The sequence below is a fragment of the Gallinula chloropus genome, assembly GCF_964237585.1.
Source record: "Gallinula chloropus genome assembly, chromosome: 6".
In the NCBI taxonomy this organism is placed as follows: domain Eukaryota; kingdom Metazoa; phylum Chordata; class Aves; order Gruiformes; family Rallidae; genus Gallinula; species Gallinula chloropus.
Window position 1 is genome coordinate 33,020,283 of NC_140091.1, and position 15,118 is coordinate 33,035,400.

At 37.3% G+C, this 15,118-nt stretch overlaps 1 protein-coding gene across 1 annotated transcript in view; it reads left to right on the plus strand.

Moving 5' to 3' along the window:
- The window catches only part of DPYD (dihydropyrimidine dehydrogenase), a gene marked incomplete at its 5' end in the record, with an annotated part of 351,370 nt that overhangs the window by 11,505 nt on the left and 324,747 nt on the right, over window positions 1-15,118 (plus strand). The window contains one exon of the mRNA XM_084266073.1: window positions 9,260-9,370. Coding sequence (XP_084122199.1) covers window positions 9,260-9,370 — 111 coding nt within the window. The remainder of the gene's footprint in view (window positions 1-9,259; window positions 9,371-15,118) is intronic.

Below are 15,118 nucleotides of genomic sequence, written 5' to 3' on the forward strand. Positions count from 1 at the left end.
ACTTAACTATATTTTTAGAAATCCTTACAAATGGTAAAAATAATACTTCTTCCCTGTTCAGTAGTCTCAAGGCAGAACTGTGACGTGTCTTAGTAAGTAAAAGAGTTGGTAAATAATACTGCTACATACAACATCCTTTATAAAGTGTTTTAAAAATAAGTTTTCTGTATAAGCAGGAGACAAAGTATGATAGATAAGGATCCAAATGTTCCCTGGCACATTTTTAGATTGGGCAGCCTAATCCTATGTTTTTAAGAGTATCACCTCTGCCTCTGGCCCACACATTCAGCGGTATTTAGTGTCAATAAGATTTAAAAATAAAATTTGTTGACTTAGATTGACGAACTCCAGGGAACTGCTTCATGTTCCCCATTGTTGATGTATGTTCCATTGTCATGTATAATGCATGGGATGCCCTATGTGTTTCCAGAATGTCACATGCTCAAAGGTGCCAACATAGGATCACTGTGAGCTGCTGCTAAAGAAGCCAATGGCATGTTAAAAGGAAAAGGATAAGTTTGCAACAGTTTCCTCTTGCCTTACTTGCATTGGCTATTGTGTTACTGCTTGAAAATTGTCTGTGTTAATTTTTCAATTATCAGACATTTGGTAATATTTAAATATGTAACTTAGTGTTTATAATTAACAAGTCCTTCACACTTCTGTTGTTTCCTTTTTGATTAGGATGTGCTGATGTGTGCACAAAAGTACTAGGAAACCAGTAGTTCTGTTGTCAGTTTTGTACATTGTATTAAAAAGTCAATCCTGAAATTTTTGTAGAAGTTTGCACATTAGTTGCAACATAGGTAAGTTTACTTGTTGCTGCTTAATGTTGCGACAGATTTAGAAAGTCAGTACTGATAGATAGTTGGCATGTTCTTGGAACAAATACAAGCATTCATATGTGTTTCAAGCACTGAATGTACTAGATCTTTTGGATGTATATTGTCACTCTCATCCCTGCATTTCAGGTTCATTTATTGGACTTTGAAAATCACCTTTTAACAAAGTTTTCAGAACAGTGCTTTGCTCAGCTAAAATTAGTTCCGCTGATTTTGCCAATGATTAAACTTAAAGAAGTAATAACTTTTAATGCTAATTTCTCTCCTATAATCAAAAGTCAGCAAAGCATTCACTTTTCATTAACTGACATGCCTCTAATGCAAGTTTGGGTTTTGGTTAAGCAAACAGCTGCAATTGAGGGTTCAGTTGAGAGGTTCAATTATGGGGATACAATGGCCGAGTTTTGGTTTTGGCACTAAGTTTATTTCCAAAGGCAACTGAGCTTGCTTTCTCTATCAGCCTGTTTGTTGTCTTGCAGAAAAATGGAAGTGAGATGTAAATGCATGTGTATGATAATGATCTGTTTTTCAATGAGGTACTCATTTAATGACTCTCCATGTGAGTGAGCAGTTACAAATGTTACTTAGTATTCCTCATGTAACAGAGCAATTTGATGTGCAAGTGATCCAGGCGCAGATAAACATTACACTGAGGAAACCCAAAATGTGTGTTATACCTGTGATGCAAACCAAAGTGTTTGCTGAAGCTTTTAGTTCTGATAAGTAAAGAAGGAAGATATTTTTATTAGGAGATGAAAAAAGGTAACTTGGAGTATAATGTGCTTCGCAGACTGTGGAGACTGTGCATGTGCTTAGTTTTAAAGTAACAGCACTCATGAAGCCGAGGATCAAAGTTGTGAATTTCTCTGGCTTTTTGCACTTAGCTGGTTTGTTGGATGTTTAAAGACTGTCCAGTAGAGAGAAAATGTATTAAAGTGTTAAATATAGGGGTAGAACACTAGCTGTACCAATTTTTAAACCCTTCTGTTTCTCAAATGCTCTTCAATTAAATATTTAGCTCAACAGAATTAATACACAATGGTGAATTGAGCTTTGAGTTGAGATCTGTGCTCCAGGAGAGCTGTGCTTTCTCTGAGCTTGCTGTGTGTACCCTCGTAGCTTTCGGTGTGGTGTATTGTTCCGAGTGTGGAAGTGCCATCTTACCACAGGCAGGTGTTCCCAGAAAAGCCTCGGGTCTGAGAACTTCACCTCACGGTACTTTTACTGTATGTGTGCTTGTGTCAAACTGGGGTACTACTTAGAGACTTAAGCACAGAGGGTGAGGACTCTCTTTTTGTTCTCCCTGTGAGGGTCAAGGCACTTCTGCCGAGCGTGGCTGCATCAAGGAGATAACACGCAGAGTTTCCAGCGGCGTCATTTACCACCCAGAGGATAGTGCTTGGCGTCTATGGGAAGCACGTAACACTTCTGGTGTTCTATTTAATGAACCTTCTAGAAGCTACCGTTATACTTAGCCCAAGTGCATTGCTGAGAGAAATCAAGCTCCTAATCTGGAAGTTAATGTATCCACAAAATGAGGCAAACAATGTTTAGGGGTTGTGTAATTTTTGCTGCTTTGTTACACTGTGATGCATTAACTTTGCTTATGTAACACCAAGTGCTTGAGGTATCTTTGTTAATATATCTGTAACCAAGACTTTCCTGACTCTTGTGGGGGTGATTTAGAAAACACTTTGTGAAGATACAGTATTTGCATACTGCAGGGAAGTCTGAGTACCGCGAAAATCTGCAGTGGGAAATCTGTTTTGGAAACCCCGTTCCCAAAGTATCTTTGTGCTGAATCTAGGACTGCACCTCTAGGATACTTGTATGCTATGATATGAATACAGGATAAAGAACAGTCTTACTAGATATTAGAGGCTGTGTATGGAATGTAAGAAGCTGCAAAGAGATTTGCTCTGGTGTAGAAACAATCTGTGTTGTGGGGAGACCCAAAGCTGTGTGGAAAAGTGAAGATGAAGGTGTAACACTGAAGTGCTGTGCTAAAGGCAGTGAGCTGTCAGTGCACAGCTAGAATATGCTCACCACAAGATCATCCAGTGGCCTTTGAGTTCTTACTGGGTTTTATGACTCTGAGCTTGTGGCTCAGAGAAGAAATAAGTAATTTTATTAAAAGTTGAGGGTTTTTTTTCCCAGGTATTTTTTTTTCCTCCCTTGTGGCCCTTGTAGTCACCAGGATTCAGGGTCAGGCCCCAGTCCTTTGAGCCCATCAGCTTGTCAGCCCCTGCCTTGCACGAGGCTGCAGCACTGCTGCTCTTCTGGCACTGGTCCTACTCACAGGCTGGCTGGCTGTGCCAGAAGTGGAGCCCCATCTTCCAACTCTCTGGACCTTGGGGACTCTGGTTTGAAGATACCATAATAATGTAAATTGCTAGTTCTCGGTCATGGGCACGGAGGGTCACCTGGAGCATTTATCCTTGTTGAGAGGTGATGAGAGGGTTGCAGCTTGTCATGCTGTGATATACCATAACATAAATGGGTTCATAGTCAGGTCATGGCTTTGCTCACACATGCAGCTGTTTGTCTGAGTAACAGGAAACATATGTGGTAATACACAAAAATAGTTCTTGGTGGCTTTCCCTTCTGAGCCCTGTGCTGTCTGGTATCTTCTGGTTCTAGACCTGGGTTCTCCAAAGGCTGACCCCACTACTGACTGACACCTTTTGTCACTTCACATTTCATCAGGCTTTTTCTGGCCTTCATTGCCTCCTAATTAAACCAGGCCTGAACCACTGTGAAAGCACAGTCTTTACCCCTTTTTGAAATTTTTGGATGAAGTTGTGAGATATATTATCAGCCAGGTTATATACATGGCTTGTGAAGATTCTCAGCAGTTCAGTTCAGTAAGGAAATAAATATTGGTTTATGAGATGTTCTTTCATACATAAGCATGAGGAAAAGATTCACAAGATCTTCCCATATTCTTTCAATAATGAAAGATAACACAGAGCTAACTTCTAGAAGATGTGACACAATGGGTACTTATTTTTTGAATCCTGTTTATCTGTTAGTGTTACAAACTCTCAAGGGTGAGAACTTGCTCTTTCTGGTTTGGTAGTGACACTTCCCCTTGTATTAGTAAGGGACTTTGTATGGTGTTTCAAGTGCTGCATTTGTTAGTGCTTCGTGCAGCGTTCCAAAAGGCAGATTCAATGTGAGAAGTAAAATGTGAACTAGGCAATTCAAATAAGATACTAATAAAAAGAGTTCATGCCTTAGTCATCTCTTTCTTAACTGACGTGATTTTTAAACAACAGTCATTATTCTGGGTCATCTAATCTCAGGAAAACCAATACTTCCGGCTTGAATCCTTTGGTCTTTGACTAATAAAAAATGAGTTTCCTGTTCAGATATACTAGAAAATATCAGGGAACCCCCCCCCCCCAGAGATACTTGTTTCTGTCAGTGAATTAACACTTGCATAGCTTTGAAATTAATTGTTTAGTATGCTCATTACTCTTAGAAAAAATAAATATGTACTCATTATGTTCACTTGGTGAACATATGCATCTTGCAATACGTTTAATGTTACTTGCTGTGAGGGAGATTACAACTCTTTTTAAGGAAATTGGGTAGATTAATGGAATGGGGTGGGTTAAATTGCTCTCCACATGCATTCCCTAGCATGCCTAGCCTACTCCTGAATTTTAATTGATATATACATAAGAGTTCAGCAGAGAATCCTCCGTGAAGCAACTGGAGTAAACCAGGATATAAGCTGTGTCTTGCAGGGGTTGTGCTAGGTGAATGTGCTGTATGCTGAAAAGGCAAATAGCACGTGGGACCATGTTTTATGTCTGTCATCATAGTCTGTACGTGAACAGTTGTGTTTTCAGCAGCTTCATTGCGGCTATATGCTTATTGATCTGTGGCGACCTTCAGCAGGCGTTTTGGGGCTATTAATAAGAAATTTCCCCAACAAGCTAGAGACAGTGGACAGAATCCATGAACAGAGCAAATTATTACTTTGTCTTTTTAAGAAGCCTATACAGTTTTAATACTGTGACGTGTGACAGCCCGAAGAGGGTTTTTCTGATCCTTATTCTGGCTTTCAATTGCCAGTAACAAATATAAAGATGCTCCTGGTGTAACTCACTGGTTTCAGTAACAGTTCTTCCAGAAGCAGAATAATCTTTACTATGGAATTTTTACCAAATTTCCTGTCTCAAGTGAGGAATAAGGTTCATGTAACCAGGACACCTTGCTAGGGCTATTACTTTGGAGAGGCAGGGAAAAAGTCCCCCCCCCAAAAAAACCCCACTTTTTTTCCCCCCAAAAAAACCCAACTTTGGGTTTGTTTTTTTCCCAAAAAAAACAAACTTCACAAAGACTTGGCGATTTAAAGAAAAGCTTTCAAAAATGTAGTGTATTTTATAAGGCCAATGCTGTGATGACTGCCTGGAAGTTACATCATAGGTGGGACTACAGAGTAAATTGTGCTTTTTTTCTTAATACCATCCCCTCACTGTGCTCTCCTCCCTTTCTTGGTTGGTGTTGGAGTGTTCTTAATAAGCACAGTGCTTCCATAACTTTATATTTTATTTTGCTGAATATGCATTTAATTAAAAATCAGATTTAATTGCAATAGCTTCTTTAGATTTCAGCTAAAAGGATGGCTTTATGAGATGGGAATAAAATGGGTGTGACACTTTTAATTAAATGAAATTTCTATAGCAGAAATTTATGTTGGATCACCAGAGAGGATGTGCCAAGCCTGTCTTGATTTATCTGAAAATGCTGTATCAGAAATAGGACTCCCAACTGTAGAATGAGCCCTATCCTGACTGACTGCCTTGAAATCATGTAGTTTGGAGTAATATTAATTCAAATTCCTGATAAATTACTCAATGTGATATAACATGCTGTTTTAAAACTTTTACAGCCTTTTTATTAATAGATGATAGTGAAGATTAGAGCTAGTATTTTTTGTGTAGACTTCTTAATCACAGCCTTTAAAGTAGAAGCTGCGCAATAAACATCTAATGAATAGCTTATGGCAAGTTTATTCTCAGAAGCTGTGTTACTGTGTTGGCACAGATCAACATAACCATTTATCAGTAAATTCTCAAAATTTAAAAACTATCACTTAGACATGCTAGTCATTCTCAATGTACATTACACAGGAGTAGTTTATGGTGTTTTAGGATGCTTGCAACCTAAATCACTATATATTAGTCATAATGATTTTGTTCCATTCTAGAAGAGTATGTATTAGGGAACTAAACAATTTTAAAATATTTTTTTAGGTTATAATAATCTTTGTCTTTTAAAAAATATAGGAGAAATCATTGTCATGGGTGGTTATTAAAGAAATTCCATAAAGTAGTAGTTTTTGAGGGAATCATCTGCACTATGTATTATATTCTCTAGAGGCTTGGTCTTCTTCCCAAAGTTAGGTCTTTAATCTATGGAATGATGGAAGCATAATGCTTTGGTGTTGCCTGTAATCATCAGTGTTGTGCAAAGGTGCAAGTTTAACTCTACTGTGCATGTGGTGCAGCTGTGGCACAAGCGTGTACTCAGCATGGGCTGAATGTACTTCTGTGTACTTACTCGTAGCCCTATTTCTCTGGCCATTGACATATCCCTAAATAGTTTTCTAAAGAAACACAGTCACATTATAGTCTGATTTGCAGCCGTTAATGATAGTGGTTTTATACCTACTTTATTTTTAATGAAATAAATGTGGCCATTTATGTAAAATATGAAATATATAATTCATAGGTTCCCCATCAATGTACAAATAACATCTTAATGTGAAATGCAAAGTTCACAGTACTCTGAAAAGTGATGTATTACGTACCCACGTTTTCCGATGGGGAACTTAAATCTTGCCCTTTCAACATCTGGAGAGCTCAAACAACAGCTCATCTGACAAGAACCAGAATTTATGTAGCAGAATAAGCATGGGACCATGACAAGCAAGATCACAGATGCCTAAATATTACTCATCACCAACATGCTCTCCTCCTGGTCAGATGGCCTGTGTGTTTGAGAGATTGAAGGTCTTGGGATTCTTTTCTTGCATGTCCATTGTGGTTTATTTTTGTTTAGGTGGATGGACACATTAAATGTTGATTGCAACACTCTCTCTAGAACTTTCTTTTCAGTAATTTTCTACTTACTGGCTGACCTACCTGAATTTATTTGTTAAATTTACTAAATGTCTGACCGGCCATAAGCTGCAGAAAACCAACCAGGGAACTGAAATGAAAAGGAAGAAAACACCCTCACCAATTTTCCTTTCTGACAGTTTAACAGACCCAAAAGCATTTACATTACTATCCCATTTAGGCAGTTAACTTCTGAGTGGTTCTTAAACACCAGGGGCCTCTAGCTGGAACAGCCACCTTGGTCAGCGATCCAAGGTTTAGGCAGATAGTATATTATTTAGGTAGTGGGAATATAAGCAATTTTTCTATTGTATATGTGATTTAGTATGTTCTGTGCCAGTTTTATTTCAGATTTAATTCTGGGACATGCTGCACTATGTAGTCCTTTTGGATTTATGCAACTGTTGCGCTTGGAGCCACACTCCTGCTGCAGAATTCCAACAGGAGCAAACATATGGGGATTCTTCCGTCCTTGGCTTGCCCCACCATTTGTTCCACGTTTTAAACCAACTGGTGCTGTACCCAGTGGAGTACATCTGTTACAGTTTATTACTAGAAATTTGCAATTCATTTCAGTTTGCTAAAATAATTATAATATTCATGGCCAAGAGTGTTGCATTAAGCGATTACAAAAGAGAGTAGGCAAAATTTTGCTAAAGTGTATGTGTGATTTAGGACCTACTGCCTCGTTTGGGTGATTTGGGTACTCAACAGCCTATCACCGGTGAGTCAGATGTGCTCTGACAGTTGAGTTTGATCATCTTGAGAAATTAAAGTAGCAACTGAGATGCTGTAAGTGACATCCCTTATGTGAATGTCCCTGCTCTGTTTTAATTAAGAATGAAATAAATTAGCATAAACCACCACTGAATGCATTTGGTTGCCACATCTTGCCTGAAGTACTCAGCTGAGGAACACCCAGAGATGGAACAGAGTCTTTACTGCTGGAAATGCAGAGCCACATCTGATTATACCCTCTAACTCTGCCTGAAAGTCAACAGCACGCAGGCTGCTAAATAGTCTGTACTTTTTTGAATGTTATAAGCCACTTTTTTGTGTCTCTGTGCTTCAGGCAAGCTGGGAGTTATTGTACTGGGCTGTGTTGTTATTTGCAGGTAGAATTTTTAAGTAGGTGAGCTTTCTGTTTTGTGGGAAAAATGAATTACTGATCAGTCCAGAGTAAGCATTAAATAGTTGATTAGAAATTGACCCCTTTGCATTAAAAAAAAAAACCCTAAATCCCCAGAAACATCAACACAATAAAATCTTAATACGGCAGATTACTACTTCATCATTATTACCTGCTCAAGCAGCCTTTTAAAATAAACATCCTGATGGACTATTCATAACTCCCTGATACTGATTACATTCATTGTCCATTTCTGTAAATCTCACACTTCTCTGACATACAGTAGCAGAATAAACACACCCTATTCACCAAAGAGGAGTATCATGCTGGAGTCAAGAGTGGTTTTTTTGGGTTTTTTTTAAGGAAAACTTACAGAACCAATTCTAGGGGTTACAGCCAACATTATGCCTGTTTTGGTTCTCCATCACAGACCTGAGTCTGTATCTGTCCCTTGCACACTGTTCACACTCACCCTTTGAATTAAATGTCAGTTTTGCTCTAGAAACCTGTTATTTGCCTGATTTGAAATAGAGCTTGGGTTCCAAAAAGCTGATTTAGTTTTTTGAGTGTAATGAAATACATTATAAATTTCATTCTTCCTGTGTTGTCAGACCACCGCTGTCACTTAAAGTACATCTATATTTGCAACATTTGTTTGTCTTATTGCAAATAAAAGCATGGTAAGGGAAATGAAGTTAACTCATCAACTCACTAGGCATAGAAGCAGATTCCTGTGAGGGGAAAGTTGGTATTTATACTGAAATGATGAAACTTCCAGAAATAACCCAGATCTTTTAAAATATTTTTGCTTGTTTTGCTTTACAAGTGTTAGTTGGAGTGATATAATGAAGCAGAATTATGTGTTTCTATATGCTGTACATAACAAACATCCGGGAATGGAAACCATTATCATGGCCACTAAATATAATTCTGTTTTCTAGCAGTCCTAGAAATGTCTTTAAATACTCAAAATCTAAGTGGTTTGGACAGTACAAATCTAAACAAATTGATATGAAGTTGGTCTATAATATTGAATAATTATGTTTTGGTTTTGCATATCATTGTAAATAAGTATGAGAAGTGGGATTTAAGAAGCTTTAAATGTTTTTGATAATTCTATCTGTATTTTATTATTTTCTGTTTTCTTTCTACAGAACATTCTGGCTTTAAATCCCCGGAAACAGATGCATGCAACTCTTCATTCAACTGCAGCGAAGAAACAAGTCAAGAAGCAGTGGAAAAGGAATTCTGACAAAAGCTGTCCAGTAAGTGCACATTTATTATTGCATCTGGAACATGCAGTAAAACATTGATGCTGAAATCTGTTGTGTGAGAAATTAAAATTTGACTTTCCTGTGTTGTTCAGTAGCCAGATTTGGCACCTAGTTCTTTTCCTGTTGATTGGTTACTTTGTGATCAGCTATTTACTTTTCAGAACTAAGAATGTGTAGGACTTTTTTCCTTTTTGGTGAGTAAGTTTTTGATGCAACATTTTTCCCTTTTGTTATGGAGTCCAATCCATCTCGAGTATCAAGTGGAGTCACAGCTGACTTGCCACCTCCTGAGCCTTGCAGAGCCACTGGCTCTCCCTGGGTAGCCGGCGTCAGCTGCCTCTTCCATACCCTGCAGGGATGCTGCCCACTTACTCCTTTTCTTTCTGTTTTCCCAGAGTAACACTGGGTAGAGCAGCACTCAGCTGTGCTTTCTAAGACTTTTAAAAGTAGTTTTATCGCCGTGCAGAAATAGGGGAACCCATCATGTGCACCTGTTTTATATACATATGTTTGTATACGTAGAGCTACATATATACATGACCATAGCTATGGTAATGTATAAATACATAAAGCTTATATTAAAATACAGCTCTGGATTTTAAATTTTGTGCATTGTATTTTTCAGGAAACAGGTGGGTTTAGAATAAATATTATTTTATTAGAAACTGTCTGTGTTGTTCAGTATTTCTACCGTGAGATATCATCGTTACCTCTCTAGGTATTTAGATTCCTATTCTCAGTGTGATATTTGACTAATCCTATCAGACTTCCTTGTCTCTTTGATCTCTCACTTGATTAGATGGCTTGTAGTGTTTTTTCTGTCTTCCTACAGATTCTGTTCAATAATCCTCTAAATTCAGAAGTCTTTTAGGTAGAGCCACTACTATGTTGTCTGAAAACAATGTCCGTTCTGGGTACAATGTTACGGTGTCTTTCCGTAGTGTTTCCAAAACATGTCCCACTGAGTAGGAAAATTCAGGTTTGATAGTTGATATTTGTTTATTATTTAAAAAAAAAAAACCTCCAACAAAACACAAACCAAAACCAAAAAGCCCACAAAGCTTCTCAGTTTTTCAAAATTATTAAATCTGCTATGACCAACAAATACTTGCTGGGAGGAGCAACCCAGGCTATCCTGAGCATGTACATGAACAACTTCTCTTTGTGAACAGGGATGATTAGTTTAGAATGTCTGATGCCCACAATTCTCCCTGCTGCTAGTTGAGCTGCTCAGCGAGCAGCTCCAGGACAGCTGCAGTTTACATTCTTATGTTTTCAGGCAACCTGTAATCAATATTGGGCTGTAAATGCCTGTTTTCAGAAATGTTTTTTTTAGGAAGCTCTGGTATCTATGCAGCAGGGCAGCTAGGTGTAATAACCTGATTAGCTGTTCTAATGTAAATTATCCTAGTGAGTTAAACTTCAAACTATAGTATACAGATATATATTTTCCTAATGGGTGTGTTAACACACAGTTTCTATAGCTTCTGGGCTTTATAGTCCCTCTTGGTTACCTCTGGACTTTGCCCAGTATCAACCTTGTTTGTTTTTTCTATTCAGTTTATTCAGAAAATGTTTGATATTTGAAGGTTTTGCTGTTGATTATGAAAGTGCATAGCTTTCTAGAAATTGTCTGCCTTCCTGCAGTCCTGCTCTTGGCTGTGCTTGCATACCTCACACTGTCCTAAATGTTCTCAGATCTCCAAGGCCTGAGCTGCTTGGGCTATGCAAACACCACCGACTTCGGGTTCATTGCTTGCTTGCATGCCTTGGCTGGATTTTCATTTGAAAGACATTGTGAATGTTGTCAAATATTGTAGGATTTGGCACAGGATTACAATCTAATAAACAGCTTGGTTTCATTGTTCTGCATTACTGTGTGGCGGGTGAGCTGTGCAGTTATTAGGACCACGTGTTACAGGGTTAAAGGTTGGAGATAAGCAACTAGGTATATCTGTACGTGTACTCACCTCCATCTCAGGTAGTTCTTATACTGCCTATTATGAATTATTTTGTGGAAATGTCATGTTATTTAATTTGCAAATCACTATAAGAAAATGTAAAATGCTTGATGAAACTGTAAAAGGTATTTTTAGGTGAGCGATGGTCCTAGTTTTTAGAACTAGCAACATTTTCTTTACACAGGAATATGTAGCTTATTTTTACTGTGCAAGATTCACCACACAACTTACTATTCCTGCAGAAAAAGTCCTATAAAACTAAAAAAAAAAAAAAGACAAAAAAAAAATCAAACTTAAACATTTGTTTGGTAGCACATTACAGGAAAGGCATTAAGAAAAAATGAGAGACTTTACATTCTTATTGCTGTTGAGTGGTTTTAATAAGCAAAGAAAACAAAATGATAGCATGCTTTTCTGGCCTTGTTAAAATAAAAAAAAAAAAACAAACCCTAATGTAGGAAAAGATACATTGAGCACAATTTTCTGTTATAGTCTAAAAAGCCATCGGCAGTAATGTTTAGTCCTTCTAATGAACAGGTCAAGCTCTATTTGAAGTCAGTAAGAAGTATACTTGTTTGCATTTCCTTAAAATCTGAATTTGGCTTTTAGCTTTGGATTCTTTTAAAGCTGTACTGATGCTGCCTTTGCAGAATTACTGTTGGAGGGAAGGTGGGAATATGAAAATACAAAACTAATTAAATTAACAGCCCTCAAAACTCCGAACAAAAGCTGCATCTGCTGAGGCATGCACACAGTGACTTTGTAATGTCTAATACACTTCCAGATGGCTGTCTTACATATTTCCTCAGGATAATTACACAAGTGAAATTTTAACTCCTAGCCTGCTCTGAGACACTTTGGGTTGCCCATTAAATGAGTTCTGAAGTGGAAACTGAGTATCAGTATCTTTCCTCAACGTTGGAGACACATTCTCCTAGGAGAGAGGAAGGTTCAATTATGCTTTAAGCAAATGCAATTTTTTATTTACTGTGTTAGCAACCAAATTTTGCTGTAAAAATGGTTTATAGTTGTAGGTGCAAGATCAGCCAGCTTTTCTTCAGAAATTTCGACTCAGATTTAGATTAGAGTAGGCAAACTCTCTGTTGCTGAGTCACCCTTGGTAACCATACTAAACATAAGCATTAACACTGGTTTCTTCTGAGTCATGATGAAAGATGGTATAAAGAAATGCCACTACTCTGGGGGAACAAATGTTTCTGTTGGTCAGAAGAAGGTAAAAGCAGGCGAGTTTTGAGATGGCTACACTAATAGTAAACCTTGGAGAAGGAAGCAAAATGTAACTCGCATTAGGTCATCAATTTAAAGATCAAACTAAAGCAAAGAAACAGACTGTGGATGATGTGAGGATTTGTTTTGATTTCAGTGTTTTCCTAGGCAGTTCAGGATTGTTTAGATATCTGATTTGTGTTTTTATTTATGGTTCCAAACTCCCTATAATTCCATTTCTGTATGTATTTTATGCTTGCTGGCATTTAAATTATGAAATAGATGGGCAGGCCTTGTGTACATTAGTATTACGCCCAGCACATGAATAGGGTTTCTAAGCATGATGGGACAAGTTCTGCTTTTACCTTGTACATGTGCAGGTTTGTGTTTTCATGAAATTCACTTCCACAATCTTTATAAATTAACTTGTCACCACAGAATTCAGCCGGATTTTGTTGTCCAGCCTTTTTTTGTGTTGAAACCTTGTAGATATCTGCTAAGAATAAGTGAGCAGATCTTGCAAACCCACCTGTGTATTCAGACTTTCTTCAGTTTCTGCATTTAGAAATAGTAATAATTGCTCCAGATGGAAGAGTTGGAAGTATTTCAATGAGACAAGAAAGGTGAAAAGGAAATGGGGTTTAAATTGGTTTGTAGTTAATTGCCATAGCCTGTAACAGTATTGATTTCCTGGCAGTAGTAGCATTGTTCTTCATCCTTAGGTTTGCTAAGCCCGGTCAGCATTGTGGGACAAGAGCCTCTCTTCCTTGAACAAAATAATTTTTTAAGCTCAGATTTATTTTTTTTTTTTGCAGGGACATCACTTTGGACAAGAGTATTTTACTGTTCTGTAGTACTTCCCAGACATTAGAGAGAACCAAATTCTTCACCTTGTCTTTTTTTCTGCAACATTAGGGTGTAGTTACCAGCTTGATCTGTGCTAATGGTGAAGAGGGAGATCTGCAATTGCTCTCAAGATGTAGCAATTCACATTGTTCTTTAAATTCAGAGGACAAGGCTGCTCTCTTAAAACGGTAGTAATAATTTGCTAAAGCTTCAAACTCCTTTTTACTTGGATAGTATTTCTGTGGCTGTCACTGCTAAATATGAACATCTGTAGTAAGAATTTTTATTTGTTTTGTAAGGACATCTTAGTGTGCAAATGTCCAGGCTTGCATAGAATAATCTTATTTATAGGTTTTTCTTTCTCAGCTGCAATCAGTTTCTTACTCTAAGTGTTGCCTTCCGGTGAGTTGGAAAAATGCTGTGGGATTTTGTGCCCCATCATGTGTTGCAGTTACAGAATAATCAAGTTAAAAGTTCACAAATAACTCGTGTGTTGAAGCAGAAATAGTGCAAATTGCATACAAGTAGATATGAAACCCAGTTCACCCAAGGCCTGAAATCAGGAAGTTCAATGAATAAATGTTTTTTCAGTGAATAATTTGGCCATTTCTAGACATGTATTGATGAAAGATTATATATTTATAAATAAAAAATAATCCCAAATATTGTAAAATAGAGAACACTCATTAAAGGAAATCAACTCAATTATCTTTATAATCTAAATGTATAGTTTACCTTTGCAAATATTTATTTTTGTCTTCATTGCAGATGAATATGCAAGTTTAGCTCTTTTCTGAATGAATATACAATGGCAGATGTCTCTCTAATCGCTGCTCTATTCAAACATTAATTGGTAGAACATATGTAGAATTCTACTAGTCTGAATAGGTATAGGATAGCAGCAGTCTTTTTAATCACATCACTATTCAGCTGCTAATTGGTGTGATGATTAAGGGACATTAGAGGGAGCACTTTGACATCTGATTCTTTGAACTGATGTCTGCTCAGGCTGCACTGTATTCATCATGGCCAGACTGATTTCTTAAATAAAACACTCTGATTCCCAAATGTGGAAAATATTGCATTAGGATCTATTGAGGTGATTAGGGAATTTGAGAATGATTCTTTTATTTAACTGGTGATTGACTGTATATGCACAAACTATTCATATGAATAATACATGGGTTACTGAGTATCAGAAAGAGCTGAGAAGTAACATCAAGAGATTTTCTCTTTTCTCATAGTGTCAATAATTAAATATTAATACACATTTTAAAATGTACCAGTTTAATCATTTAGCAGTCAAATTCCTGCTCATGCATTTTTTAGATTAACTAATTACTCTGCATTTTCTCGTATCGATATCATCTGCTGGCATTTAGAGCCATTTTACTGGAATAAAGTGGTTTACATGTTTACATACGATATCACTTATACTTGCTCTAAGAAATGCATATTATAATCCTTGAATTTTCTGTGATATTTTTCTTTCAATGTCTTGAGGTATTTTATTTAGAGTAGCTCAATAGCTCCTAACTTGCCTCACTGCTGCAAAGTAATGCTTTTAAGCAGCTTTTCAGTGTATCACATTGTAAATACTACCTGATGGCAAGTTACACCAAATCCTTTCTTAGTCATGTGCAAAAGGTTCCTTCTTACCTTGTGGCTTTCTTGGAGTGCTGTGGAAAACCACCTCTGACCTTTT